General features: G+C 53.6%; 1 protein-coding gene across 1 annotated transcript in view; it reads left to right on the top strand.

Moving 5' to 3' along the window:
- RAB11FIP5 (RAB11 family interacting protein 5) overlaps window positions 1-23955 on the top strand; it is a 53447-nt gene extending 29492 nt beyond the window's left edge. The window contains exons 4-6 of the mRNA XM_083757076.1: window positions 10626-12635; window positions 22339-22531; window positions 23417-23955. Coding sequence (XP_083613202.1) covers window positions 10626-12635; window positions 22339-22531; window positions 23417-23632 — 2419 coding nt within the window. The 3' untranslated portion in view covers window positions 23633-23955. The remainder of the gene's footprint in view (window positions 1-10625; window positions 12636-22338; window positions 22532-23416) is intronic.
- Window positions 23956-26511: the final 2556 nt, after the last annotated feature.

Genomic DNA, 26511 nt, shown 5'->3' with positions numbered 1-26511 from the left:
GCGTGACATGAACAACATCCTCCTTGTCACTTTCCACGCCGCTCCTCTTAATTGATGATTATTTTATAAAATGTATACACTAATTAGGGACGCAGGGGGCGCTGTGGGTTAAACCACTGAGCCTAGGGCTTGCCGATCAGAAGGTCGGCGGTTCGAATCCCCGCAATGACAGGGTGAGCTCCCGTTGCTCGGTCCCTGCTCCTGCAAACCTAGCAGTTTGAAAGCATGTCAAAGTGCAAGTAGATAAATAGGTACCACTCTGGCGGGAAGGTAAACGGTGTTTCCGTGCACTGCTCTGGTTCGCCAGAAGCAGCTTAGTCACATGACCCAGAAGCTGTACACTGCGGTGCTCCCTCTGGCAGTAAAGTGAGATGAGCGCCGCAACCCCAGAGTCGTCCGCAACTGGACCTAATGGTCAGGGGTTACCTTTACCTTTATACACTAATTGGTTGCAAAAACCAACAATGACCTCCATGTGGTTTGCATCGAGAGTAAAACAGGAAAAAATATATTGGCAAAAGCAAAACTGGTGAAAAACAACAATTGAAAACATTAAAAAAAATCAGCAATGAACTGAAAACTAATTTGAGACCTGCATCAGCTTCCTCAACTTCTGGGGAGTTGCATCGCTCCGTATCCCACTGAGAGCAAGTGCGGTGGGGGGAGGCTTAGCCATCCTCAGAGCAGAAATCCAGCTGGAGGGGCTCCTGCCTGCGAAGCTCACAGATCTCTTTGGAGCCATTGCAAAGGTCTGGGGTGGGTTGTGTGGTGCGTAACTTGGCAGTACAGTCGTACCTCCTTTTGCGTCCAGGATCCGTTCTGGAGCCCCGGATACTCGACAAAGTGCCTCTCTGCGCATGCGCGAAGCACGATTTAGCGCTTTTGCGTGTGCACGAGCAGCAAACCCTGAAGTAACCCATTCCGGTACTTCTGGGCTTGCTGTGGACGTTGGACTAAGTGGACCCTAAACGGGGCGGACGCAAAACGAGGTACCACTGGAAATCTGCTAGGGCAGATAGGCTCCGCTTGGTTGCTCTGGCTGACCTGTGCCTAGGGATGTGGCAAGTTTGGATCATGACCCCTGGGTATGGTGTGCCCGTGGGCCAGAGTGGCCTCTCCGAGGATCTAAAGGCAAAGGTGAGCAAGGTCGCAAAGAGCAGATGGGGCAGTTTGGGGCTTTGGGGATTTGCTGGTGTAACCTGTGGCTACGTGAGGTTTGGCGCTCTCTAGGTCCTGCCGCCTTGGGGGCATCCCAGGACACTCTGGGCCATTGGTCTCCAAGTGGGCGCTTGGCTCCGTGTTGCCATCGCCTTATTCAAGGCTCCGGCAGGAGGGGCTTCAGAGGTGGGTTACCAGCTTGTGCCAAACCTCTGCACTGCCCCCTTTCCTTGGCGCCTCCTCCCTGAGATCCCCCCAGGGTGTTTCAGATGTTAAGGGGGCTTGGGGGGGGTCATTCTGAGGGTCCTATCTAGGTTCTGAGCACTGCAGATTCTCCTCAGTCCCCCAACTGGGTTCTGGAATGGCAGTACTGAATGCAGTGTTTCTGCAGGTGGTCGGATGTTGGGGTTTGGCTTTGAATGCTGGGCTGCTGTCAAGTTGAAACTTGTTTAATGACCACATCTTTTTTGGGGGTGTTTCAAGGCAGAAGTGTTTGGCCAAGTCCATGGGCAGCTTCCGTGCCGCCTTGAGGGCAAAGTCCCTTCCCCGGACACTGAGAAAAGCAGGGTCTTTTCCTGGTGCCAAATCTCAGGTTTGGTTTTTGGTGATGGCGTCAGTCCCGCTGCCCTGCTTTTACGCTTTCCTTCTCTGTCCCGAGGCAGAGATCCTTCAGGTTGGCTTTTTTCCACTGCAGCCACCACATGGGGAAGTTGCTAAGTGGAATCTTCCTTCTACACTCCGATGCAGCTGTACCGAGCATGCTGGGGGGAAATGGCCGAGCGCTGCTCCCTGGTGGCTCAGGCAGGGTGGCCGAACCTGTGTTGTCATCTGCCCTAAATATCGGGAGTGGGGCATGCATGCAGAGGCCCTTTCCGCCTCCAGCGTCTTCGATCGGTACAGCTGCAGTGGAGTGCAGAAGGGAGTCTTTCTTTGTTTCTGACAGTAGAGGGTGCCTTGATCTCCCACCTTCCCCTTCAGTTGTGGGCCTGTGGACCCTGCAGAAGTGTGCTGCGGACCCCTCGGGTTGTGTGTGTGTGTGTCGACGGTTTGAGAGCCACCCTCTGCTGGGTTGTGAGCTGCCTTTTTCAAGGTGCATTTCTGAGAAGCCATGTCTGACGAAGAGCGTCCTGAAGGGCGCAGAGAGAAGGGAGAGAGAGAGAGAACTTGCTCTTTGTCTTGGTGCTGGTTCTGCAGTCCCGTCCACCAGTGAGATCCAGGCCTGGGGGGCTGCTGGGCTGTTGGTCTCCCCCCAAGCCAAATAGCGATGAGCCCGAGAGAGCACCGGGGAAGTTATTTTGGCGCATGATGAGATGCTGACTGGAGCATGTGACGCGCCAACAGGGCTTGGCTCACTCAGGCTTTCAGCTTTTTCCTGCCGTGGTTCTTTTGACGTTCCCCTTCCCTGCGGGGGGGGGGGGGAGTGGGGCTGCGCCTGCTCCTCCTGCTGAAGCAGCGGGGCTGTCGTGGCTCTAGGGATCTCCTTCAGCTGAGGATTGGGGGCCCCTGGGGGAGACACAGAGGTGCCCTTTCTTCTCCAGTGTTTGGTGATGCAAAGGAATCGTAGTACTGGGACCCCTAAGGGCTATCCAGTCCAACCCCCAGCAATGCAGGAATCTCAGCAAGAGCATCCGTGACAGAGGTCCATCCAACCTACCCCCAGGAAGTTCTTCCTAATATTTAGCCAGAATCCCCTTTCTTGTCATTTGATTCCCTTGGATTGGGTCCTCCCCTCTGGAGTAGCAGAAATCAAGCTTGCTCTGTTTTCTATGGTGCAGCCCTTCACATATTTGAGGATGGCTCTCATCCCAGGTGGTCATACCCACTGCAGTGTGCATAGGCCCTGGCAGAATAGAAATGTTTTCGTCAGGTGTTTAAAAGTTTGCACACAAAAGGCAGCTGCTGAATCTCCAGTAGCAGGGAGTTCCGCTGGACTGGGGCCATGACACTAAAGGCTCAGTTTCTCATTGTTGTCAAATGAGCTTCAGCAGCCAGCAGTGCTCCTGCAGATGATCTCAGTGATCAAGCTGGGATATAAGGATTCGGGTAACCTCTCAGGTGCCCTGGACCAAAGTTGTTTGGGGCTTTTTAAATTAATAAGAGAACCTCGAACCTGGTTGGTTTAGTCTGATACAGGAAAAGCAGCAAAGAATCGCAGAATTGTAGAGTTGGACGGGACTCTGAGAATCATCTAGTCCAGCGGTTCTCAACCTGTGGGTCTCCAGATGTTGTTGGACTACAATTCCCATCATCCCTGAGCTCTGGCCTTGCTAGCTAGGAGTGATGGGAGTTGTAGTTCAACAACACCTGGGGACCCCCAGGTGGAGAAAGGCTGATCTAGTCCAGTGTTTCCCAACCTTGTGCCTCCAGATGTTTTTGGCCTACAACTCCCATCATCCCTGACCACTGGTCTTGCTAGCTAGGGATGATGGGAGTTGTAGGCCAAAAACATCTGGAGGCACAAGGTTGGGAAACGCCCGGCAATGCAGGAATATGCAGCTGTGGTTTGACACCTTAAAGACATAAGAATATCAAAAGAGCCTGCAGGATGAGGCCAGCATCCTGTTCTCCCAGTGGCCAGCCAGATGCCCCGGGGGGGGGGGAGCAGCAAGCAGGATTCGGGCACAAGAGCAAATCTCCTCTCCTGCGGTTTCCATCAACTGGGATTCTGAGGGCGCAGATGCTCAGCTTAATTCGGTTTTCCCTGTGTGCCTGCATTGTGGAGGCAGAATTTGCACACAAGCTAAAGGAGAGCCCCCCAGAGCTGTCTGGCTTGGGATTCAAGGAGGGTGGCCGAAGGAGTCTGCCCAATAATAATAATAATAATAATAATAATAAATAATAATAATTATACCCCACCCATCAGGCTGGGTTTCCCCAGCCACTCTGTGCAGCTTACAGCACATAAAAAATGACCAGAAGAATCAGAAATCAGCTGTGTTGGCTCTCTCCCTTCTCCATGAAAACCTCTTTTTTATAAATTTATTCATTTGGTTTTTCAAATTAAAGTTTTACAATCACATGTCCAACATTCAAGATAAAAACAAGATCCCACGGAATCTCCTGGACTTCTTCCCTCCTCCCCTTTGTGGGTCCTTTCCTGCTTCATCTTTTATAATAATCCAGATCTTTTACATCCCCATTACGGTGGTACCTCTAGATGCGAAGGGGATCCGTTCCGGAGCCCCGTTCTTATCCCGAAGCGAACTGTGCGGGTTGCGATTCACCGCTTCTGCGCATGCGTGTCACGTCATTTTGAGCGTCTGCGCATGCGTGAGCGGCGAAACCTGGAAGTAATACATTCCATTACTTCTGGGTCGCTGCAGAGCGCAACCCGAAGCTACTTCAACCCGAGGTATCACTGTATATCCGAAATCCACCATTAAACTACAAGTGTTATTCCAATCCTACCAACGATTTGAATTCTTTACAATGGATTTTAAGATAAATTATAATTTTTTTCCATTCCTTATTAAAATTCTGGTCTTCCTGATTTCTGATTCTTCTGGTCATTTTTGCCATTTCAGCATAGTCCATCAACTTAATCTGCCATTCTTCTCTGGTCGGGACTTTTTCTTCTTCCCATCTCTGGAAAGGTGTCTAGGTGGCTTAAAAGAGGGTTAGGCAAGGTTAGACTGCATCCTTGTCTCGCCCTCTTTTAAAGCCACCTAGATTGGCGGTCATCACTGTCTTGTGGCAGGGAGTTCCATAGTTATACATGTAGCCCTCTGGAGAGAGCTCTTGAACCAGTTGGGTCTATGGAAGTTAGTTGTGTGTGCTCAGAAAAATACACACAGATGCTCGGCTTAATTCGGTTTTCCCTGTGTGCCCACCTTGTGGAGGCAGAATTTGCACACCGGCTAAAGGAGAGCAGCTACCCAGAGCTGTTTTGCTTGGGATTCAAGGAGGGTGACTGCCTAATAATAATAATAATAATAATAATACCCCACCCATCATACTGGGTTTCCCCAGCCACTCTGGGCGGCTTATAGCACATAAAAAAATGTGAAACATAAAATATTTCCCAATACAGGGTTGCCTTTAGATGTCTTTTAAAAGTCAGGTTGTTGTTTATTTCCTTGACATCTGATGGGAGGGAGTTCCCCACTTTCTTCCCGTGGCCCCCTGAACCCCCCAAGTGAAAAAATTGATGCTGCATTGGTCAGAAGCAGCGGCTCCCGGCTGCGCCCCAGATTTTGGTGCCAGCTCATGTTCCCCCTGCAGTGATGGCATCCGCCTGCCGCATCCCAGAGGAGGCGAAAAGGCTGCCGTAGCAGAAACGCAGGCCTGGTCTTGTGACTGCGACGCTGCAAAGCTGCCTGCTAATCGGCCCTTAAATTTTTTGCAAATGATAACTAAAACCAGGTGGCGCGAGTTCATTGCAATTGCACCCTGTCCTGGTCTCCACAGGCCGAGGGGAGAGAGGGGTCATCTCTGTGCAAGGCAAACCTGCGCATTCTAGGCTGCATCAACAAGTCCAGGGTCCTGCTCTGGAGACCCCACTTGGAGTCCCGTGTCCAGTTCTGGGCGCCGCAATTTAAGATGGGTGTCGACAAGCTGGAAGGTGTGCAGAGGAGGGAGACCAAGACGGTCAAGGGTCTGGAAGCCAAGCCTGATGAGGAACGGTCGAAGGAGCTGGAAGTGTTTAGCCTGGGAAAGGGGAGACTGAGAGGAGATATGAGTATTTTAAGGGCTGTCATATGGAAGAGGGAGAAAGCTTGTTTTCTCCTACTCTGGAGGGTAGGACTCGAACCCGGGGCTTCAAGTAAGAAAGTAGATTCCGACTCAACATCAGGAAGAACTTTCTGACAGTAAGAGCTCTTTGACAGCGCCCTCTCTGTGGAACGCCCTCCCATCAGATGTCAAGGAAATAAACAACTATCCGAATTTTAGGGATAGTTTTAGGGAAGCTTTTAATGTTTGAAGTTTTATTCTATTTTTAATGTTCTGTTGAAAGCCACCCAGAGTGGCTGGGGAAACCCAGCCTGATGGGCAGGGTAGAATTATTATTATTATTAGTAGTAGTAGTATTATTATTATTATTAGACAGTGGAACGGTCTCCCTCAAAAGGTCAAAAGGTGGTGGTCTCTCCTTCCTTGGAGGTTTTTAGGCTGGGTTTTCATGGCCATCTGCCTTGGATCCCTCAGTTGAGATTCCTGCGTTGCAGGGGGTGGGCTGGATGACCCTCAGGAACCCCTTCCAAGTCTACAGTTCCGCGGTTCTATGAAAATACTTTGACTCTCTGTGACCACGAAGGTCCTGTGAAGTGGTCTCTCTTGAACAGCCCCACTCCCAGGTTTGCCACTGCAGTGGCGTCCCTCACTCTCTTTGTGATCCGCTGTGCAAGTGTGAAGAGTGCCCCTGGGCGCGTGCAGAGTGTCCTCTCACCAATGTGAAGCCACACTCCGTATCTGAGGTCAGCAAAGGGGGTGTTTGATCAGATGGACGTGTTTTCCCCCCGAGTAGGGCATTGTATGCTGAGAGCTGAATGGGGATTCTGGGAGGCAGAGGAGAAGATTTGGGGGTTCGGTGCAGAGACCCTCCCCGCCACTAATAATAATAATAATAATAATAATAATGATAATAATAATAATAATTTATACCCCACCCATCTGGCAGGGTTTCCCCAGTCACTCTGGGCAGCTCCCAACAGAATATTAAAAACACGATAAAGCATCAAAGATTAGAAACTTCCCTAAACAGGGCTGCCTTCTGATGTCTTCTAAAAGTCTTGTGTGGACGCCAAGGAGACTGAGAGGAGATTAGGAGAGCCGTCTTCAAATACCTGGAAGAGGGAGCCAGCTTGTTTTCTCCTGCTCTTGGAGGGTAGGACTCGAACCTGGAGCTTCAGACTGCAAGAAGGGAGATTCCTGCTCAACATCAGGAATATGAGGACAAGAGCAGGTCAACAGGGGAAAGTCAGGCTCTTGTCAGGGATTCTTGAGCTGAGATTCCTTCTCTTGGGGTACCCCTTCTCATGCTCTGATTCTAGGATTGGGGCCCAGTTCCCCCTCCCCGCAGCTGCATTTCTGGGTGCGTCTTCGGAGCGTGGCCCGCTGTTCCGGAGCAACAGAGCCGTGTTGGAATCTGGGACACAGCTGTCAACATTTCCCTTTTCTTGCGAGGAATCCTCTTCCGAATAAGGGAATTTCCCTTAAAAAAAGGGAAACCTTGACAGCTATGATCTGGGAACAGCAGGCGGAGTTGGGGGGAGAGGCTTAAAGCGGCAGGACTTGGGTGAGAACACTGGGGCAGAGCAGGTGGGGCAGCCGTGGGGCTGCTCTGGAGGAGGAGGAATCTCAGGTTGTTTTTAAGGATGGGAAGGAGATGGAAGGCCCTCTGCTTTTTCCTGCCAAAGGATGCCTGGAATGTTTCCTCTCCTGCCTGCCCTGAGCCCCGTGACCAGGAGGAGGGCTGGCCAGGTATGCCTGGAATGCAGCTCTGACTGGCCTCATCCTGGGCTGCTGGACCCCAAAGGCACTGGTCAGCCGGACGGACGCCTGGGTTCCTTTGCTTCCTGGGCTATGATCTGTGGATGTGCCCCTTTGAGGGAGGCAGCTGCACTGAGCAGAAAGAGGAGGGTCTGTGGGTTTTCCTGGCCACGTGAGTCCAAGGGGTCCCCACGGAGAGAGGCCACTGGGCCTGGACCAAGGGACCCCCTCTGCTGCGGAGTTAGGCCGGCTGACATGTGGGTGGAGGTCCCCGTGGAGGCAGGGCTGATCATAGATTAGAACTCATCGTAGAAATGGAAGGGGTCCCCACGGTCATCTAGTCCAACCCCCCGCAATGCAGGAACCTTTTGCCTAGGGCGGGACCCAAACCCACGACCTTAAGATGAAGGGTCTCATGCTCTACCCACTGAGCCCTCCATCCGCCACCTGCAACCCTCTATTTATTTGTTTTCATAGAATCACAGAATGGTAGAGTTGAGGGGACCCCAGGGGTCATCCAGCCCAACCCCAGCAATGCTGAAGCATCTCTGACAGGGGGCCAGTCAACCTCTACTTGGAAACCTCCAAGGAAGGAGAGTCCTCTTCTTCTTGAGAGTCTTGCGTTTGTACTTTGCCTCTTTCTCCCCGGAGGCCGCGCTGCCTTGGGCACAGTCCTCCTTCCTTCATTTAAATCCCCACAACGACCCTGTAAGGTAGGCCAGGCTCAGAGGCCCAGGCAGGCCTGGTCGCCCAGTGAGCTCCCTGGGTGATCATTTGGACCGTGGTCTCTCCAAGATGCCTCTGAAGCCCCCCTTGAGCCCCTGGGAGGAAAAGGGGGGGCAATCAGGGGATTAATAAGCAGGATGAGACCCTCCCTGCCTGCAAACTGTGTCGCCAGAGTGGTGCATGCTCTGGTTATCTCCCGCTTGGACTACTGCAATGCACTCTACGTGGGGCTACCTTTGAAGGTGACCCGGAAACTACAACTAATCCAGAATGCGGCAGCTAGACTGGTGACTGGGAGCAGCTGCCGTGACCATATAACACTGGTCTTGAAAGACCTCCATTGGCTCCCAGTACGTTTCCGAGCACAATTCAAAGTGTTGGGGCTGACCCTTTAAAGCCCTAAACGGCCTCAAAGGCCCAGTAGACCTGAAGGAGCATCTCCACCCCCATCATCCAGCCCAGACACTGAGCTCCAGCTCTGAGGGCCTTCTGGTGGTTCCCTCGCTGTGAGAAGTGAGGTTACAGGGAACCAGGCAGAGGGCCTTCTCGGTGGTGGCGCCCGCCCTGTGGAACACCCTCCCACCAGATGTCAAGGCAATAAACAACTATCTGACTTCTAGAAGACACCTGAAGGCAGCCCTGTATCAGGAAGATTTTAAGGTTTGATGTTTTATTCTGTTATTAATCTGTTGGGTGCTGCCCAGAGTGGCTGGGGAAACCCAGCCAGATGGGCGGGGTACAAATAAGAATTAATTATTATTATTATTATTATTATTATTATTATTATTATTATTATTATTATTATTATTGCACAGAAGGCCCCTGCAGTTCCACAGGGTTGCTGCTTCCCTTGACAACAACAACAACAATATATTATTTGTACCCCGCACAACAACAACAACAACAACATATTATTTGTCCCCCCCCCCCCCCATCTGCTGGGTCTCCCCAGCAACTCTGGGCAGCTTCCAACAAAGTTTAAAAATACATTAAAATGTCCCACATTAAAAACTTCCCTGAATCTGCTGGCCTCCCTTCTCCCTCTAGTGTCAGGTGGCTGAAAAGCAGAAGCCGTGGTGGCTTTGGGGGGAGAGGCCAGGAAACCAGCTTGGGGGGAGAAGGGGAGAGGCCGGGGGGGGGGGTCCTGCGCTCCCACGTCTGAATGGCTGCCCTCCAAGTCTCGCTGGCTCTCTGTTTTCTGCCTAGGTGGCCCATTCTGCGACTGAGGGGGCTCGGGGGGGGTGTCACCCAAAGGTGGGTTTGCCTCGAAGCTGCCCAGTTCCCAGGATGAAGGCCTGGGAGTCCAGCCCCTTTGCTGAAGGTCTGGGGGTCTCCTCTGCGCCTGAATGGGGACCACCTGCTGCAGCCTTCCCCGTCGCCCACCGTGGGACCTTCTGGGCTCCAGGGAGCCAGAGAGACGGGGGTCTTTGGATGCCACTGGCGGCAGCTGCACCTGAGCTGCGCCCGACCCGCAAAACACAACCCGGCCGGCAGGCTGTTCTTCTGTGCAAACTCGAGGAAAGGAGCTTCCTTTCGGATTGGGTCCTACGTCATGGCATGTTGCTTGGCGGTCCTCATCCCATTTCTGGCCATCCTGGAGTCCCATTCTGCCCCCCAGGCCTGGGATAGGCGAAGGGAAGGGCAGGTGTGGAACTGGGGGGGGCTCTCTGCGGAGCGCACCCCAAGACTGTGAGCAGGTTGGTGAGTGTGGGGGGCACCTCAGCTCCCTGGAGAGAGGGACCCCCCCACAAGAGAGGACGGGGTTTGTGCCAGAGGCGTTTCTCTCGCCTGCCAATCGCAAATGAACGTCAAGTGTCTGCAGTGCATCATACAGCATGGGGGGCCCCACGTGCATTCAGGCGGGGTGTCTTTGGGGGGGGGGCAGCCTGTGCCATCGCTGTTTATTTCCCCTGCCTCTGCTTGTTCCCTCCATGCTTTGGTTTGATTTTTGCCATCCTCCTTGCTCTGCTTCAGCAAAGCCTCGTTCTTCCCTGACGTTTGCCGCTCTGTGTGTGTGTGTGTGTTTTGGTGAGCCCAGATTACCCCATGGAGCGTTAACTGGGGTGGGGGGGCAGTGGGGGGGGGTCTGTTCTGTCTCTCTCCACAGCCTGAAAGTGTCTGCTAAGGTGTAGACAGCCCTCAAGCTCCGAGACGGCCCCTGCCCTTGCCCCCAGCCCCAATTGCTGGTTCTGCCCCATTGCAGTCACACACAGCCCCTCCCCGCCCCTGCAGAGGCAGCCGCCCTTCCTGCGAGGACCCGATCCTGCCTGACCAGATACTAAACCTGCTTCCCCTGCTCGCTTTCTCTCTAGTTCCCCGGACCACCCTTGTCTCTCTGCGGATCAGGACCCCCCTCCCTTCGCCACGGCTGGAGACCTGCCGCCCGAGGCCCAGAGCGCCAGCACCCTGGAGGCGCCGCCGCCGTCTCCGCCCGCCTCTGCCAGGGCCCCCCCGGAGTGGGACGACAGCTTTGACGCCTTCGCCACCAGCCGGCTCCGGCCGGACGCTCCCAGGGAGCCTCCGCCTGCAGGGAAGGGGCTGGAAGGCGGTTCCCACCCGGACGCCCCCCTAGCCGAGACCCCAGAACTCCAAGCCGGGGGACAGGAGGACGCCGGCCCAGGGAGCCCAGATCCGCTGAGCTGCACCCCTGAGCAGGCGCTGGCAGGAGCGAGAAGAGAGAGCTTGGGGGGCCAAGCCTTGGGCCAGCCCTCGGAGAGCAGCTCCTGCGAGGAAGGCCCCGCTTCGGGAAGCGACGCAACGGCAGAGCAGGCTCCGGAGGGCAGCGGGAGCCCCTGGCCCACCGCCGATGAGGTCTTCTTGGAGGAGAGGCCCCCTCCTCCGCCTCAGAGTGCGACCGCAGAAAGCCCCCTGCGTGGAAGTGGCCGGGCCCCCGAAGCCGAAACTGGGGAGGCCTCCGCGGCCGACTCACCTCGCTGGGACGCCATGGGGCGAGAGGAAGCAGCCCTCTGCTTGGCATCGGACGAGGCGCCCGATGCCAGCCTGAATATAGAGGAGGCCAGAGAGATGCCCGGCTGGGGGACTCAGGAGCAGGCCGAGGGACCCCCCCGGAAGCCCCCAAGGAGGTTCGTGCCCCTCGACCTAGAGGAGACGTTGGGCATCCAGGAGAGGCGGAAAAATGGGGCAGCTGTGCCCGAGGAGCTGGAAGTGCCTGCAGAGGGCGAAGGGAGGCCTCCCCCAGTGGCCGCCACCTCCTCCTCCTCCCTGGCGCCACTGGTGAGAATGGGAGCAGCTGGCGTCGGTGCCACGGGGAGCCTCGGGCTGGCAGGCGCCGGCGCCGAACCTGCAGCAGATAATGAGCTGAGGGGCCGAGTCCTCCCTTCGGGGGGGACCCCGGGGGCCGAGCAGTTTGAAACTTGCCCTACCGATCTCTCCTTGGGCGCGTCAGGCCTGTCTGACTCCGTGTGGCAGGCGGGCGCTCCCTGGCCGCAGGGGCTCTCGGAGCTGGGCTCGCTACAGACAGCCAAGGAGATCCCCGCATGCAAAGAGACCCCCCAGGACCCCCGGCCCAGCCCCTCGGTCCTGTTCTGGACAGCCGTGGAGGAGGAGCAGCCGCTGTCGCAGGACTCGTGGCCCGAAGGACGGCGGGCAGGACTTGGGGGGCCGGAGGAAGATTTGCCGCCAGGAGAAAGAGGGGCTCTCTCCTTCCCCGAGGGGGACCCTGCGACAAGCCCCCTCAGCCAGAGCCTGCCCGCCACGTCGCCTGCCTTCCCCGCGGTCTTGGCGGGCGGGCAGCTCAGGCAGGCTCGGGCCGGCAGCTCTCTGAGCGAGTCGGAGCTGTCGTCCAGCTGGTCAGACGACCGGGTGGTGGACTTCAAGAAGGCCGACTTTTGGCAGGCGGGCAGAGAGGAGCCTCAGGGCAGCTGGACGGACACCGCCCTGGCGCCGGGCAACCCCTTTGCCCCCTGGGCCGGGACACCACCGCCAGCTTCCCCGCAGAACAACCCCTTTGTGGAGAGGCCTGCTGACCCAGCCTCCTCGGTGGCGGCCGTCCTGCCGGTCTCCTGGGTGGAGGGTCTGGGTGGCCCGGAGGCGGCCCCTCGCGGCTTCTTCCTTGCCCACCCCTCCGAGGACCAACCGGCCGCCCCCGTGACTTTCTCCACGCCTTCGCTGGAGGGGGCTGCCCACCCCAGCGACTTCCTCTTCCCATCTCCCGTCCTGCATCCTGACTTGGGCAGGGGCTCCGCTGTGGCGGCCCCCTCCCTCGCTCTCCCGCGGCCCAGAGCCGCCTCAGTGGCCTCTTCGGTTTCGCCCGTGGGGGCGACACAGGCGGAAGAAGCGCCTCCTCTCCAGTGGATGGCCAGGTGAGCTGGGCAAGGTGTGTGTGTGTGTGTGTGTGTGCGCGCGCGCACCAGGTGACCCCTCCCTCCTTGCCTGTGGTCTTGGGGCGTCTCTCCCAGGAAACCCCCCAAAGCCCTGGGTTGGCCCTCCCTCTGCCCATGGGGGTGTCTTGACTGGCTGCAGCTCACGGGACCCTCCCCACAGCACAATCCTACCCCTTGCCCCCCCCAAACTGCATGGCATCTTTTCATGCCCCCTCCATGGCTTTTATCTTTGGTTTACCCTTTTCCTCCTCTTTTAAGGGCTGTGACTAAATCCCTCTCTTCTCTCCTAGCTCTGCAGAAGGGGGGCCTTTTGGAGCAGGGGCAGCTCCTCCCCCCCCCCCCGCATGCTGGAAGCAAAGGCTCAGTGGGGGGGGGGGCAAGGGGGAAGTGGCTCTTTGTGGTGGGACAGTCGCCCCAATTCTACCACTTGGCCTTGGCAGGGGAGACCTGCGAGGAGGGGGTGTATGTTCCTACTCTGTACCCCCCACCCACCTGAGTGGTAAGATCTCCTCCCATGGTTTTATTCACAGTTTAAGCATACCACTTAATTTGCATACCACTTAATCAAAGAATCATAGAGGTGGAAGGCAACCCTGAGCGTCATCCAGTCCAACCCCCGCAATGCAGGAATGCGCAGCTGCCCCATCCGGGGATCGAACCTGCAACCTTGGCGTTACCAGCACCACGCTCTAAACAATTGAGCTTTTCACACCCAAACTATCTTAAGGTTTATAGCAGATCTTTAAATGTGAACTCACTCGCTGGCCATGATGGTTTTCGAGGGTTCTGTTCCATCTTTCAGCGTTGTCTCAAGGGGGGAGGATATTTGTGCATGAACAAGGAAGCAGGAGAGATTATTTTTTTTAATGCTCCCCTGTGGCAGCATTTTCTGTAAAAATGGTCAGTGCACAAGCTTTCCCCGAGATGCAGCTTTAATTCCGACTAGGAAGGGGACAGGCACAGCCGATTATTATTGCGATTATTAATTGCATTTATCAGTTTCTTTTTTCACAAGAAGTGATCCAGAGCGTCATGCAAAATGATGCATGTGTTAAAAGAGCAATGAGACTCTGAGTAATCTCCTTTTCTCTTTTGGAGCAGCGATTCCCCTTCGCATGACATGCCCTCCCCATCGCGTGTCAAGGTTGGAGACTTAACACACTCCAAAATAACAGCTTAGTTTTTGAAGGCTTTCCTGGACATGGGGAAACTTGCATCTCTGCAGATCGGCCTTAGAGGAAAAAGGATGGATAACATCAGATGGGACCCCCTTGCACCCATTGCCACCCAGTCTGGCAGTTAGTGATGATTTATCATGAGAGATGCCTGTGGTCTCCGTGGCACAGAGAACCTTCTGCCAGTTTTTGGCTGGGTTCCATCTATGCCCCTATCCAGACAGGGACAGCTTGGCTTTAGTAACCTCTAGGTTAGATTACTGCTGCGTGTTATATGTGGGGCTGCCTTTGGAGATGGTTCAGAAACTGCAGAATGCTGCAGTCCAATTGCTGGCAGGGATGTGTGTGTGTTGGTGGTCTGACCTCGTAAACCTTGTCTTAAGTCCGCTGAGCTCAGTTCGTTTCAGAGCTCAATTCAAGGTGCTTGTTTTTCTCTATAAAACCTTGTTCAATTCAGGTTTGCATCGAGAGAGGTGCGGTGTCCGGACTTTTAGATGTTCGCCTGAAGCCCATCTCTAAATGCCCCTCTCCAAGAAAGGGACACGGGTGGCGCTGTGCATTAAACCTCAGAGCCTAGGACTTGCCGATCAGAAGGTCGGCGGTTCGAATCCCCGCAATGACAGGGTGAGCTCCCGTTGCTCGGTCCCTGCTCCTGCCCACCTAGCAGTTCGAAAGCACGTCATAGTGCAAGTAGATAAATAGGTACCGCTCTGGCGGGAAGGTAAAACAGCATTTCCGTGCGCTGCTCTGGTTCGCCAGAAACGGCTTAGTCCTGCTGGCCACATGACCCAGAAGCTGTGCGCCTTCTCCCTTGGCCAATAAAGCGAGATGAGCGCCGCAACCCCAGAGTCGGTCACAACTGGACCTAATGGTCAGGGGTCCCTTTACTTTCACCTTTAAGAGAGGTTTAGAACAGGCATCCCCAAACTTGGCCCTCCAGCTGTTTTGGGGCTACAACTCCCATCATCCCTAGCTAACATGACCAGTGGTCAGGGATGATGGGAGTTGTAGTCCCAAAACATCTGGAGGGCCGAGTTTGCCTATGGCTGTCCTTATGCCTTAGCTCTGAGCTGCTGATTGTTTCTTCAGAGGCTGGCTTACGATTCTTGTTTTTAGAAAATTATCTCTCTTTCAATCTGTTGCAAGTCGTCCAGAGACGGCTTGGTGTCAGGCAACTAGAAAGTGAAATGAAGAATATTAACCCTGTGGCCAGCTCTGAAAAAGCCTGCTGGGCAGAGAGGTCTGCTTTGGTTTCACTCCTGTTCTTCATCCACCCAGCTGTAGTAATCTGTCTTAAATGATCCGAATGAACTTCGTGGGACAGTTCTCTGGAGGTCCAAGAGGATTAAATTCTGGGGGACCCCAAAATCACTGCCTCCTGCGTGGAGCTTCTGTTTTTGCCCTTTGGGGTGTGCCTCCACATTCCAGAGATCTTACACTTTTGGGAAGCGGGGGTGGGGGTGGGGGGTGGAGAGAGAAACAGGTGCATTTGCAGTTTAACAAAAACATTTTTGGGAAAGATGTGCAGAAAAAGAATACTTGGCATTTAAGTGTCCCAAAGGGTTGTTCAGACCTCTTCTGGGTAATCTTAATTTTTTTATTTATAAAATTTTCAAATTTAACAATAAAAAAAAACATTCCATTTGAATTATACATCCAATTCTAATCTTTCCACTTTCAGACTTCCTTCAGCCTTTCTGGAAATTTTCATGTTTTCACAATTGTTCACATTTTTTGCATCTGTATTTTTTTTTTTTTTAACCAATGGGTAATCCTCCCTGCCAGGCACAACAACAACAACTTATTATTTATACCCCGCCTGTCTGGCTGGGTTTCCCCAGCTACTCTGGGCGGCTCCCAACAGAATATTAAAAACACCATAAAGCATTAAAGAGGGCTGCCTTCAGATGTCTTCTAAAAGTCGGATAGTTGTTTCTTTCCTTGACATCTGCTGGGAGGGCGTTCCACAGGGCAGGCGCCACCACCAAGAAGGCCCTCTGCCTGGTTCCTTGTAACTTCACTTCTCGCAGTGAGGGAACGGCCAGAAGGCTCTCAGAGCTGGACCTCCGTGTCCTGGCTGGACGATGGGGGTGGAGACGCTCCTTCAGGGATGCTTGCTGGAAGTCGCTGCATAGCTTTTCAGGAGCTGGCCAGTTACATGCAACACTTTTGCCTCCAGTTAGTGCAAAATGCAGGGGGTGACGCTGGCTAACCTTTGGTTTCCAAAGGCAGCTGAGCCTTATTCCAGGCGTTGAAATAATCCACCAGAGATGCTGTCAGTGTATGATGGCTGTGTGATGTTCCAGGATGTTGGGCTAGGAAAGCCTTTTGTCTGACCCTTTTGTCTTCCTGATTGGCTTCTGCTGGGAGCCATTAATGCACCAGAGTCCTTCTCCTTCCTCACAGAGAGCAACGGGAGGGATGTGGAGTTGTTTTCATCCTACAAAAGAGTTGAAAAGCGGCTCATAGCTTTAGATTTCAGCCTGCAATGTGTTCGTTTTCCACCTGTGTCCAAACGCAGGGTAAAAATAGCAGCACAGAAACCGACTTTATTAGGATTTCTCAGTGAAGTTTGCCGAGGTGTTTTCCTCCATTGCCACCAGGTGGTGCTGTTGCTGCAGAGATCTCTGTCAGGGTCCCTGGAATAACCCCCCCCCCCCAGACCTGCTACATTGGCTGGGGGAGACCCCTGAGCAGTTTACAGTTGGGGTCTGGCCTCCTCCTTTTAAGACTCTCCCCACTGTTGGTCTGGGCTTGCTGGAGGTGGGGCCTGCAGCCTTGTGGGGCTGCCTTTCAAAGTTGCGTGTCGGGATTTTTTTTGGGGGGGGGAGGGTGTCTGCCATCGGCACAGAGTAAAGAGCCCCTCCTGCAGGAAAACCCTTCTGGAGTCTGTGATCCACAAGCCTCTTGCCAGGGGGTCTCTGTCTAGGTGTTGTTTGGCAGCAGTGCCCAGATGCAAAGAAGCAGGAGGAGAGATGTGGTGGGGGGGAACGATAGGGGTACACGCCAGCAGATTTCTGGGGGAGGGCTAGCCCTGCCCTGCAGGGAGGTGGTATTCAGGCTCAGTTGTAGATTGTACTGGATAAGAAGGGGTGTAACCTAAGACCACCCCCCAGGTACATCATACCTACATCACAGAAAAGGCGGTCTACAGCAGAAATCTGAGTGCGCTGTTTATCTTGTCTGCCAGGTTACCTTTTTAATGGTCACTTGACTGGATTGCCTGGGGAGCCTGGTCAGTCTTTTGTAATGATAAATACTTAGTTCCTGGGCCAGTTCACAGGCTCACACCCTATTCATATCTTAAATGTGCCCTTGAGACAGGATTTGTGAAGGAAAAGACAGTGGGGAGGCTTTTCCATTTTCCTTTGACCTTGCAGAGGAAACATTTGGTCAGTTTGAAAATCAAAAATGGTTTCAGATCGGTCTTCCTGTGTTGATCTATGTATGTGCTTGGTTGGTACACTTATGAACATTTATTATATATGTAAGACTTTAAAATTCTTATCACACTTCCCTTGGGGCGTCTGGTTGGCCACAGCGAGGGCAGGAGGCTGGACTGATCCGCCAGCTCCTCCTCGGGTTCTTACACAGGCAGCACCATATCCACGGTCGCAGCACTAGGGAGCTTGTTCGGGAATGGTCACTTGCCAGGGATGCTTCAGCTGCGATCCTCACATTGCAGTGGGTCAGGATGGATGGCCTTTGGGGGACCCTTCCCACTCTACATGTCCATGAAACTCAGGGTCTGAGAGAGGGGAAGAAGAGAGTCCATTTGCTTCTTGAGGGCTGTGCGAGCAGGCCAGTTCCAGGGGAAGCGAAGCTCTCCTCCGCTTGACCTCCTGTGAAGTCACTGTCAGCATAGCAGATCCTTCCTTCCAAAACAAAAAAATTCCTTCCAGTAGCACCTTAAAGACCAACTAAGTCAGTTCTTGGTATGAGCTTTCGTGTGCATGCACACTTCTTCAGATACACTGAAACAGAAGTTTCCAGACCCTTCTATACCCTTTCTCACTATATAGAAGGGTCTGGAAACTTCTGTTTCAGTGTATCTGAAGAAGTGTGCATGCACACGAAAGCTCATACCAAGAACTGACTTAGTTGGTCTTTAAGGTGCTACTGGAAGGAATTTTTTTGTTTTGACTATGGCAGACCAACACGGCTACCTATCTGTAACCTTCCTTCCAACTCTTTGTTGTTGTTTAGTCATGTCCGCCTCTTTGTGACCCCCTGGACCAGAGCACGCCAGGCACTCCTGTCTTCCGCTGCCTCCCGCAGTTTGGTCAGACTCATGTTTGTAGCTTTGAGAACACCATCCAACCATCTGGTCCTCTGTCGTCCCCTTTTCATTGTGCCCTCCATCTTTCCCAACATCAGGGTCTTTTCCAGGGAGTCTTCTCTTCTCCTGAGGTGGCCAAAGTCTTGGAGCCTCAGCTTCACGATCTGTCCTTCCAGTGAGCACTCAAGGCTGATTTCCTTAAGAATGGAGAGATTTGATCTTCTTGCAGTCCATGGGACTCTCAAGAGTCTCCTCCAGCACCAGAATTCAAAAGCATCCATTCTTCGTCGATCAGCCTTCTTTATGGTCCAGCTCTCACTTCCATACATCACTACTGGGAAAACCATGGCTTTAACTATACGGACCTTTGTCGGCAAGGTGATGTCTCTGCTTTTCAAGATGCTGTCTAGGTTTGTCATTGCTTTTCTCCCAAGAAGGAGGCGTCTTTTAATTTTGTGACTGCTGTCACCATCTGCAGTGATCATGGAGCCCAAGAAAGTAAAATCTCTCACTGCCTCCAATTCTTCCCCTTCTATTTGCCAGGAGGTGATGGGCCCAGTGGCCATGATCTTCGTTTTTTTGATGTTGAGCTTCAGACCATATTTTGTGCTCTCCTCTTAAACCCTCATTAAAAGGTTATTTAATTCCTCCTCACTTTCCGCCATCAAGGTTGTGTCATCCGCATCCTTCCAACTCTACACCTCTGTGATTCCATGTTGCGCTAGGTGGACCTATGCAATAGCTGCTTTGCGCCAGGCTTGGACTCTGGCCTGCCCTTCCCGCCCCCCGAGAACTACAAGTCCCAGAGTCCTTTGGCTCTTGTGGGCGTTTCTTCTGCACAGGCAGGAGCTGTGGGCAGGTTGTGGGGCTGAAGGTCCAGCCATCACCTGGGGTCAGCGTGGTGCTTCTGAAGGAGGGATGCTGAGGCCCCAGGATGCATGCGAGGGAAAGAGGGAGGGGAGACATGGCTGGCCTCTGGAGGAGAACCTGAGTTGGCATTTGCCAAGGCCCTTGTGTATAATTAGCAGGTGAGCCTGGCATGTGGTCAGAAAGGCAAGGAGCTCAAGTGCAGAGCCTTGCAAATTGCAGCGCAGGGAGCAAACGTCCAGGTGCTGTTGACGAGAGGGGTAGCCGCCCTTCTCGGGGAGCATCCTGGGGTTCCACATCTCTAAACCATCCCTTGCCTTTGGTGACAGCAGCCTTGATCTACTAATAAAAATGTTTCATTTGCAACAAGGATACATAAAACCATGCAGTAAAAACCATATAAAAAAATTAAAAATGGGTACCAGTTAACCCTTGTGGAAAGATGCACTCTTTTTAAAAAAATATAATTTTTATTGATTTTTCCATGTTTCATTTCATTTTCAGTACACAAATCCATAACTTTAAGTATTGCTCAAAAAGAGCATCGACCTCCTTCCCTCCCTCTTTCTGACTTCCACATATCTTTAACAGATTCATCGCATTTCTATAACCACTTTCTTCCCTTATATCTTCTTTTAACATTCACCCCCTTATATGTAAATAGCTCCTTATTTTCACATTACCAGACATTTCAAGTCAGACCTACAAACGTTTTCAAACGTTTACAGTTTTCTCTCAAATAAGATATCAATTTGCTCCAGTCCTTTTGAAAGGAAAGATGCACTCTTGATTGCCTGCAATAGAAAAGTTTGTGGCAGGCGTTTAAAAGTTGGCCCAGAAGGCGCCTGCTGAATCTCTGGTGGCAGAGAGTTCCAAAGGACTGGGTCAATGACACAAAAGGCTTAGTTTACTTGCTGTTGTCAATGGAGCCTTGCCAACTGGGGGAACGACCAGCTATGCCCCTGCAGATGATCACAGTGATCCCTGCAGATAAATGATCCCCTGCAGGTGCCCTCAGAGACGAAGGCGGGTGACATTGATTTGTTGTCGGCGTCCATCTGTCTTGAGAAACAATGGACTGCTCCTCCCGGGATGACGTTAAATGGTTTTGTGCCCTCCCTGGCGTGCAGGAGGACTGGGCAGCGTGTCAGGAGGTTCTCCTGGGCTGCCCTCCTCCCATGGCTGCCAGATTCTGTGCCCGTCCGCATGGGCACCCTGGGCACACGGGGCCTCTCCAGAGTGGCTCCATCCAGCTTCTGCCTGGGTTTACCTGCTTTTGGCTCTAAGGAAGCAACCGTGTTGGCTTCCTGTCTTGCACTCCCTGCTCCCTCTTTTTTAAAAATAATTTTTAAAAATTCATTTTTGCTTTTAACATTTATCATCATACACAAATCTTAAATTGCTTTGCAAATAGGATTCTCGGAATCCCGGATTTCCTCCACCTTTTGTGGTTTCCCCAGATATTCTTTTCAAACGGCAGTTTACAATGTTCTCCATATTTTCTTAAATCTCATTTTTTTATCCTAATTCTTGCTTCAGCTCAAGTGTTTTTAAAATCCTGCCAACGTTTTCAGTTGTTTGCAATGTTCTTTCAAGTAACTTACAAAATTTCTTTATTAAATTAAAACCATCCTCTGGATCTCTGATCTTCCCAGTCATTTTCACCAATTCGGCAGGGTCCATCACCTTTATCAGCTATTCTTCTTTTGTAAATTTTCCTTCCATCTTTGGGCAAGTAGCAGCTGCTATAGCCTACATAAATAGTTTCTTCTGATCCTTAGGTATTTCTGTACCTAAAATTCCTAATCAAAAAGGTTCAGGGTTCAGGTTGTTTTTTACAAAAGTTATTTTTAACATGTTTTCCAGCTCATTAGAAATCATTTCCCAATATCCTTTTTTGCACTCCCTGTTCTTGCCTCTGCCTTGGGGTCTTTTTATTTGGGGTGGGGGACGGAGTTCCCTGGCAGCTGGAGCTCTGTGCCAACTCTCCTTGGGTTTGCCAGCAAAGCTCAGGGTGGGTCCCTTGCGGTTGTGGGGAAACAGCCCCCTTCCCTGCCCCACAGAGTTGGCTGCTAGAAGGGGAAGCTTATGGGGGCGTCACCCACCCCCAGGGGGGCCAGAGGCAAGCTGGCAGCTCTCTTCCAAGCGTAGAACTGTAGAAGTGGAAGGGACCATGAGGGTCGTCTAGTCCGACCCCCCTCAGTCCAGGAATCTTTCGCCCAGTGTGGGACTTGAACCCTCAACCCCGAGGTTAGAAGTTTTGTGCTCTACCAGCTGAGCTGTCCCACAGGCCCTGAACAGAATTGCTTTGGGGGCTGCGGTGAGGGGGCTTCCTTAAAAAGGAGGGTGGCCGTCCAGCAGAGTTTTTGCAAGGAATATGTGCAAGTTTCCTTCAGTGGACGGAACAAAGATGGGGGTTGGGGTTGAGAGGAGGGGAGGCTGGACAAGGAAGAGCCATGGTTGCCTTTCTTCCTCTTCCTCTTCCTCTTCCTCTTCCTCTTCCTCTTCCCTTTCCCTTTGACATTTTCATTGCTTCTATCTTCTACTCCAGGGGTCAGCAACCTTTTTCAGCAGGGGGCTGGTCTACCATCTCTCAGACCTTGTGGGGGGCCGGACTATATTTTTTGGGGGAAATGAACGAATTCTGTTATGTACTGAGTTGAATAGGATTCAGAATGCAGCAGTCTGATTGGTCCTAGAACAATAGGATTCAGAATGCAGCAGTCTGATTGGTCCTAGAACAATAGGATTCAGAAAGCAGCAGTCTGATTGGTCCTAGAACAATAGGATCCAGAATGCAGCAGTCTGATTGGTCCTAGAACAATAGGATCCAGAATGCTGCAGTCTGATTGGTCCGAAGGAGCCACCCAGTCCAACTCCAGGTGGAAGTCAATCTGCAATCTGATTGGCCTACAGGAGAATCCTGGAATTAGCCAATCACATGTGGCCCATTGTGTAAATAATTTATATAAGCAGACATTCTGGGGGAACTTCTTTTCCTCACTACTCTGAGCTGAAATCCACTCTCGACTCCGAGTATATTTCAAATTCCTATGCCCCACAAATCACCCAGAGATGCATTTTAAATAAAAGGACACATTCTACTCGTGTAAAAACATTCTGATTCCTGGACCGTCCACGGGCCAGATTGAGAAGGCAATTGGGCCAGATCTGGCCCCCGGGCCTTAGGTTGCCTACCCCTGTTCTAGGAGTTTCCCCCAGTAGCTTTTGGGTGTGTCCTTTGGCCGTGTGTGTGTGTGTGTGTGTTTTGGGGGAGGTCTTGCTGTGCGAATCCTTTGGGGAGGGGGCGATGCTGTTTTGTGAGCCTGACTCGTCTGCTCCTGCCGCTTGTCTCTTGCAGCCCCCACCCCGTCAAGCCCATCAGCAGCTCTCCAGGGCCAAACCCCCCTCAGGAGGAGAAGGAGAAGCAGAGGCCAGCGGGCAGCCCGACCCCTGTCCGGAGCAGCGGCCAGGAGCGCGAGCCGGGCAGCGCCGTCAGCGTCACGGCGGGGGGAGCGCCCACCTCCCAGCTGGAGAAACCGGAGCCCAAAAGGGTAAAAGGGGGTGGATGTGAGGGTGAAGGGGGTGGGAGAAAATACCCCAAGGGTGGCAGAGGTGGGGGCTCTTTCCTGGGGGGGTCTTCCAGTGTCCTTGAAGAGAGATAAAAGTTTATTCGCATTAGCCAATGGCCATAGCAAGAGGAAAACATTACAGTATACACAGAAAAGGAAATTTGATATAAAAGGACAATTTAAAGTCCTGAATCAGCAGTCGGTTAGTGGCCCTTATTCTTGTCCTTGAAGAAGAACCTTTAATTTGAAGTGAGTATATATAGGAAGAGCCTGCAGGATCAGGCCAAAGGGGACCTGACCAGTCCAGCACCCTGTTTGCACAGGGGCCAACCCATGGCAGACCCAGAAGCAAGGTTCAAGATTCCTGTGGCAGGGAGTTCCATAGTTGGACCCTGTGCTGCGAGAAGAAGGGACTTCCCTGCATCTGTCCTCTTGGGCTGGTAGATTATTTTTGTGCCCCCCTGGGATTCCCCCTGTTGCCCCCTCTGCCAATGGGGCCATTCTGCCTCGAAAGTAGACCCTGCTCCGACAGATCCCATAGCGCTCGCTTTTCCCGGGTCCAGTTCCTGGAAGCCCCTGGCCGCCTCCTGCTCCCACCAGTGTGCCCAGCTGGAGGCAGAGCAGCCTGGCTTGGCCTTCCTGCGGGTGGGGCAGTCTGAAATGGGCCCCTTTGGCCTCACCCAGCAGTCTCTCCTGGTGTTCCTAAATTTGTGGCTTTTTCTGCCCTCTGTGTGGCATTATTATTATTATTATTATTATTATTATTATTATTATTATTATTGCTTGCTGGTCCTTGTCCTGATGGAGAGAAAGGTCTTGCTTCTCCGCTAACCGCAGCCCCCTCCCTCTGTCTCCCCCCCCCCCCAGGACTCTTCTGCGCTGGATCCGTCCGCCAAGTATTACCACCTGACCCACGACGAGCTGATCCAGCTGCTGCTGAAGCGAGAGGCGGAGCTGAGCCAGACGCAGGGTCAGGTCCGCGAGCTGGAGAACTACATTGACCTCCTCCTGGTGCGCATCATGGAGCAGTCTCCCCGTCTGCTGCAGATCCCCCTGGAGGGGGAGCCCAAGGCAGCCAATTAACGCCCCCAGCCCCCTTTCCACCCGCCACGCCTCTGCCCTCCCCACTCTTGAGTTCCCGGCCCCCTCTCCTGGCTCAAGGCGGCCCCCCTGGAAGGAGAGGCCCTGCGGAAAGGACCCTTTGCTTCCGGACCTCTGGGCCACGGGGAACCGGACGCCGGTGTTTGTGGGACGCAGTTGGCTTTGAGCAAGGCGGCGTTCTCTGGAGAGTCGCTCGCCTCCCGTCCATTGCAGCACACGCAGTTACGCCCAGGGCTCGGATCTGCTCCCCATCCCCTGGGATGGTGACTCCGGCTGGCTGTTGGCTCCCTGTCTGTGGTGGTGGGTGTTCCTTGGAAGGGGGCTGGAGGGAGAGCAGCCCGGGGGGGGGGGGGGTCAGACGACGTGGCCGAAGGATGGACTGCGAAACAAGGGAGATGGATTGTGCAGGAAAGACCTCCTGGTAGGCGGAGGGCATGGCGTGCAGACCCCACCACTGTGCTCCTTGAACGACTAGCATCGCCCAGCCTGCGCCAACCACTCCGCACCTCGCCAGGTTCACCTGTCCCCTGGGGGCAAGAGGGGGGGCTGCCTTGGCCTTGGGGCGCTGTCCTGGCCCAGCGCCTGGCACTCTTTTCATTGCATGCTGGAATAAGTTGCAACCCTGCCTCTGCCTGCCTGCCCTCTTCCTTCTCTTTCTCTGCTTGGGGTGGTGGCAGGGACTTGGCAGGAGGGCACCGCAGTGGCACCTCGTCCTTTTTGCACCCCCCCTCCCCACACCTGCTGCGATAATCAGAACAAAAACAGTGTGCCTTTTCCTTCGCGGGGAGGACAAATGCGCCGGAGCATCTCCAGGCTTGTGCGCTGCGTTGTTCGTGGTGACTCCTGCGCCGCAGACCAGCAAAAGCATGCGGGGAAATGTCCTTGGGAGGGGGCTTGGTGTCATTGCCAGAAGCCCCGGGCAAAAGTCTCTGGGTGCCCAGAGGAAGGAGGACCCTGCTCCTTAGCGGGTGACCAAACGGCACGGGACCAAAGTGTGCGGTTCCTTGAAGGTGGCTTCCTGCTCTGGGTTACCTTCTCAGACCTGGGGTGCCCTCAGGCCTTGCAGCGTCTCTGCTTTGCCTTGGGGTGCCCTGGCCCTTTCCTGCCCCAGGAGGAGGCCTGTGCAGCCTGCACTCTCTCCCCCCCCCAACACACACCTGGCCCTTGGGGAATGGCAGTGCCTTCGGGGAAGCTCCAGCCCTCAGTTTCATCCCTTGCGCATCATCCCTTGCGCATCTCTCTGCCCTTAACGGTGGGCTGTGGATTTCTCCTGCTCCAGAAAAGGGCTGGCAGGCCGCGGAGAGTCCTGCCTCCTTCTCCCAGGGTTGTGATTGTGGACCACCGATTCTTTTCTTACTCTGCCCACTTGGGGAGTGCTATATCCTTCTTCTCTCCCCATCCCCTTGCAATGGCTGCAGGGGGGCTTTCTCCCTTGCCCCCCCCCCAGCCTCCCGGTCAGCTCACCCGCCAGCCACAGCCTCCTTCCCTCCCCCTTCGGCCGCTCTTGACTTGACCAGGGTTAGCTAACGGTGGCGGAGCAACTCTGGTCGGCCTTTCCGTTGCCCCTTGGTTCAGCTGCCCGCGGGCGATGGAGGAGCCCAGCATAAAGACCTCAGGCTCTTCTGGCTTTGGCATAGCTTGGAAGGAGTCTTTGGGCAAGGAGCCGGGAGCGCCAGGGACCCATGAGGTGGGCTGAGCCAGGGCGTTCTCAGTTTGCCTCTGCCAGGAGAGGGGCAAGCCTGTTGGTTGCTTGCCTGTGTGGAGGCCTCCATGGCCGACTCACTGCAGGAAGGGCGTTGGTGCTGAGCTCCGGCCCCTGAGGTCCCCTGACCCCCCCCCACAAGCTGCCCAGCCCCCCTTCTCTCCCCTGGGAGCTGGGGCTGCAAGGTTCACCCATCGACTCCTCGATCCCCGGATCCCGGTGCCAAAAATGCGCAGCTGCCTTGCTCCTTGTCCCCCTCCAGGAATTGGGGTGCTGCTGCCCCCCCCTTGTCTGGAAGCTTTAAAAAGGGGGAGGAGAGCCGGCTGCCCCCATCCCAAGACTGTAGTTGTTGGGAAGAATTTGCAGGGGCGCGTTTTGAGAGGGCGGGGGCAATATTTCTGGATTTGCAGGGTCTTCGCTTTGGAGGGTGGTTCGCATCAACAGTTTGCCTCCATGTTTCTCACGTTCTGCCAAATAAGCCTCACGATCCACAGCAGGTTTCTTTCAATCCGGTGCCCTTCCGACGCCACGGATGGCAGCTCCCCTAAGGCTTTTGGCGGGCACCGGGTTGGGAAAGGAGAAACGTACCATTCAGTATTTCCTGGGGGTTCTTGCCTCCTGGCAAGGGTTTCCTTGCAGTGTTCTGCGTGGGGCCGGTTGGTTTCGTTTAATTGTTTGGGCTTCTCTCCTGGCCAGCGCCAAGCAAACCGTGTCCCAAGGAGAGCAGTGTTAGTTAACGTCTTCCTTCCCTTTGAGCAAGTACGGGAGCACCCCTGCCCCCCTCCATCCCGCCCCACAGGGGAATATTACTCCCAGCCGTGGGGTTCATGCTGAGGTGCTCACTTGTATTAAGAATCTCATTGGGTGATGTTTGTTTAAAAAGAGGGAGGGGGAACGCTTGTTCTGTTTTAAGCACTTTAAAGGAAAGATAAAATAAAACGGTTGAATTTGTTGCTTAGAAATTCCTGGCTTGCTTTTTTTATTCCCATGCCCCAAATCCAAAGGTTGCAGTAGCGCCATAAGCCCCACACGTAAATGGGGAGCTCCAAAGTTGTAACGCTAGAACTCAGGAGACATACAATGGTGCGGAATGCTGGAAGTTTCAAGACAGGTAAAAGAAATGACGCAGTACGATAATCTTTATTGTCATTGTCCCATA

Source organism: Podarcis gaigeae (assembly GCF_964106915.1).
Source record: "Podarcis gaigeae genome assembly, chromosome: 9".
NCBI lineage: Eukaryota > Metazoa > Chordata > Lepidosauria > Squamata > Lacertidae > Podarcis > Podarcis gaigeae.
Note: the sequence above shows the minus strand (reverse complement) of the source record. Positions and strands in the feature narration are given on the sequence as shown.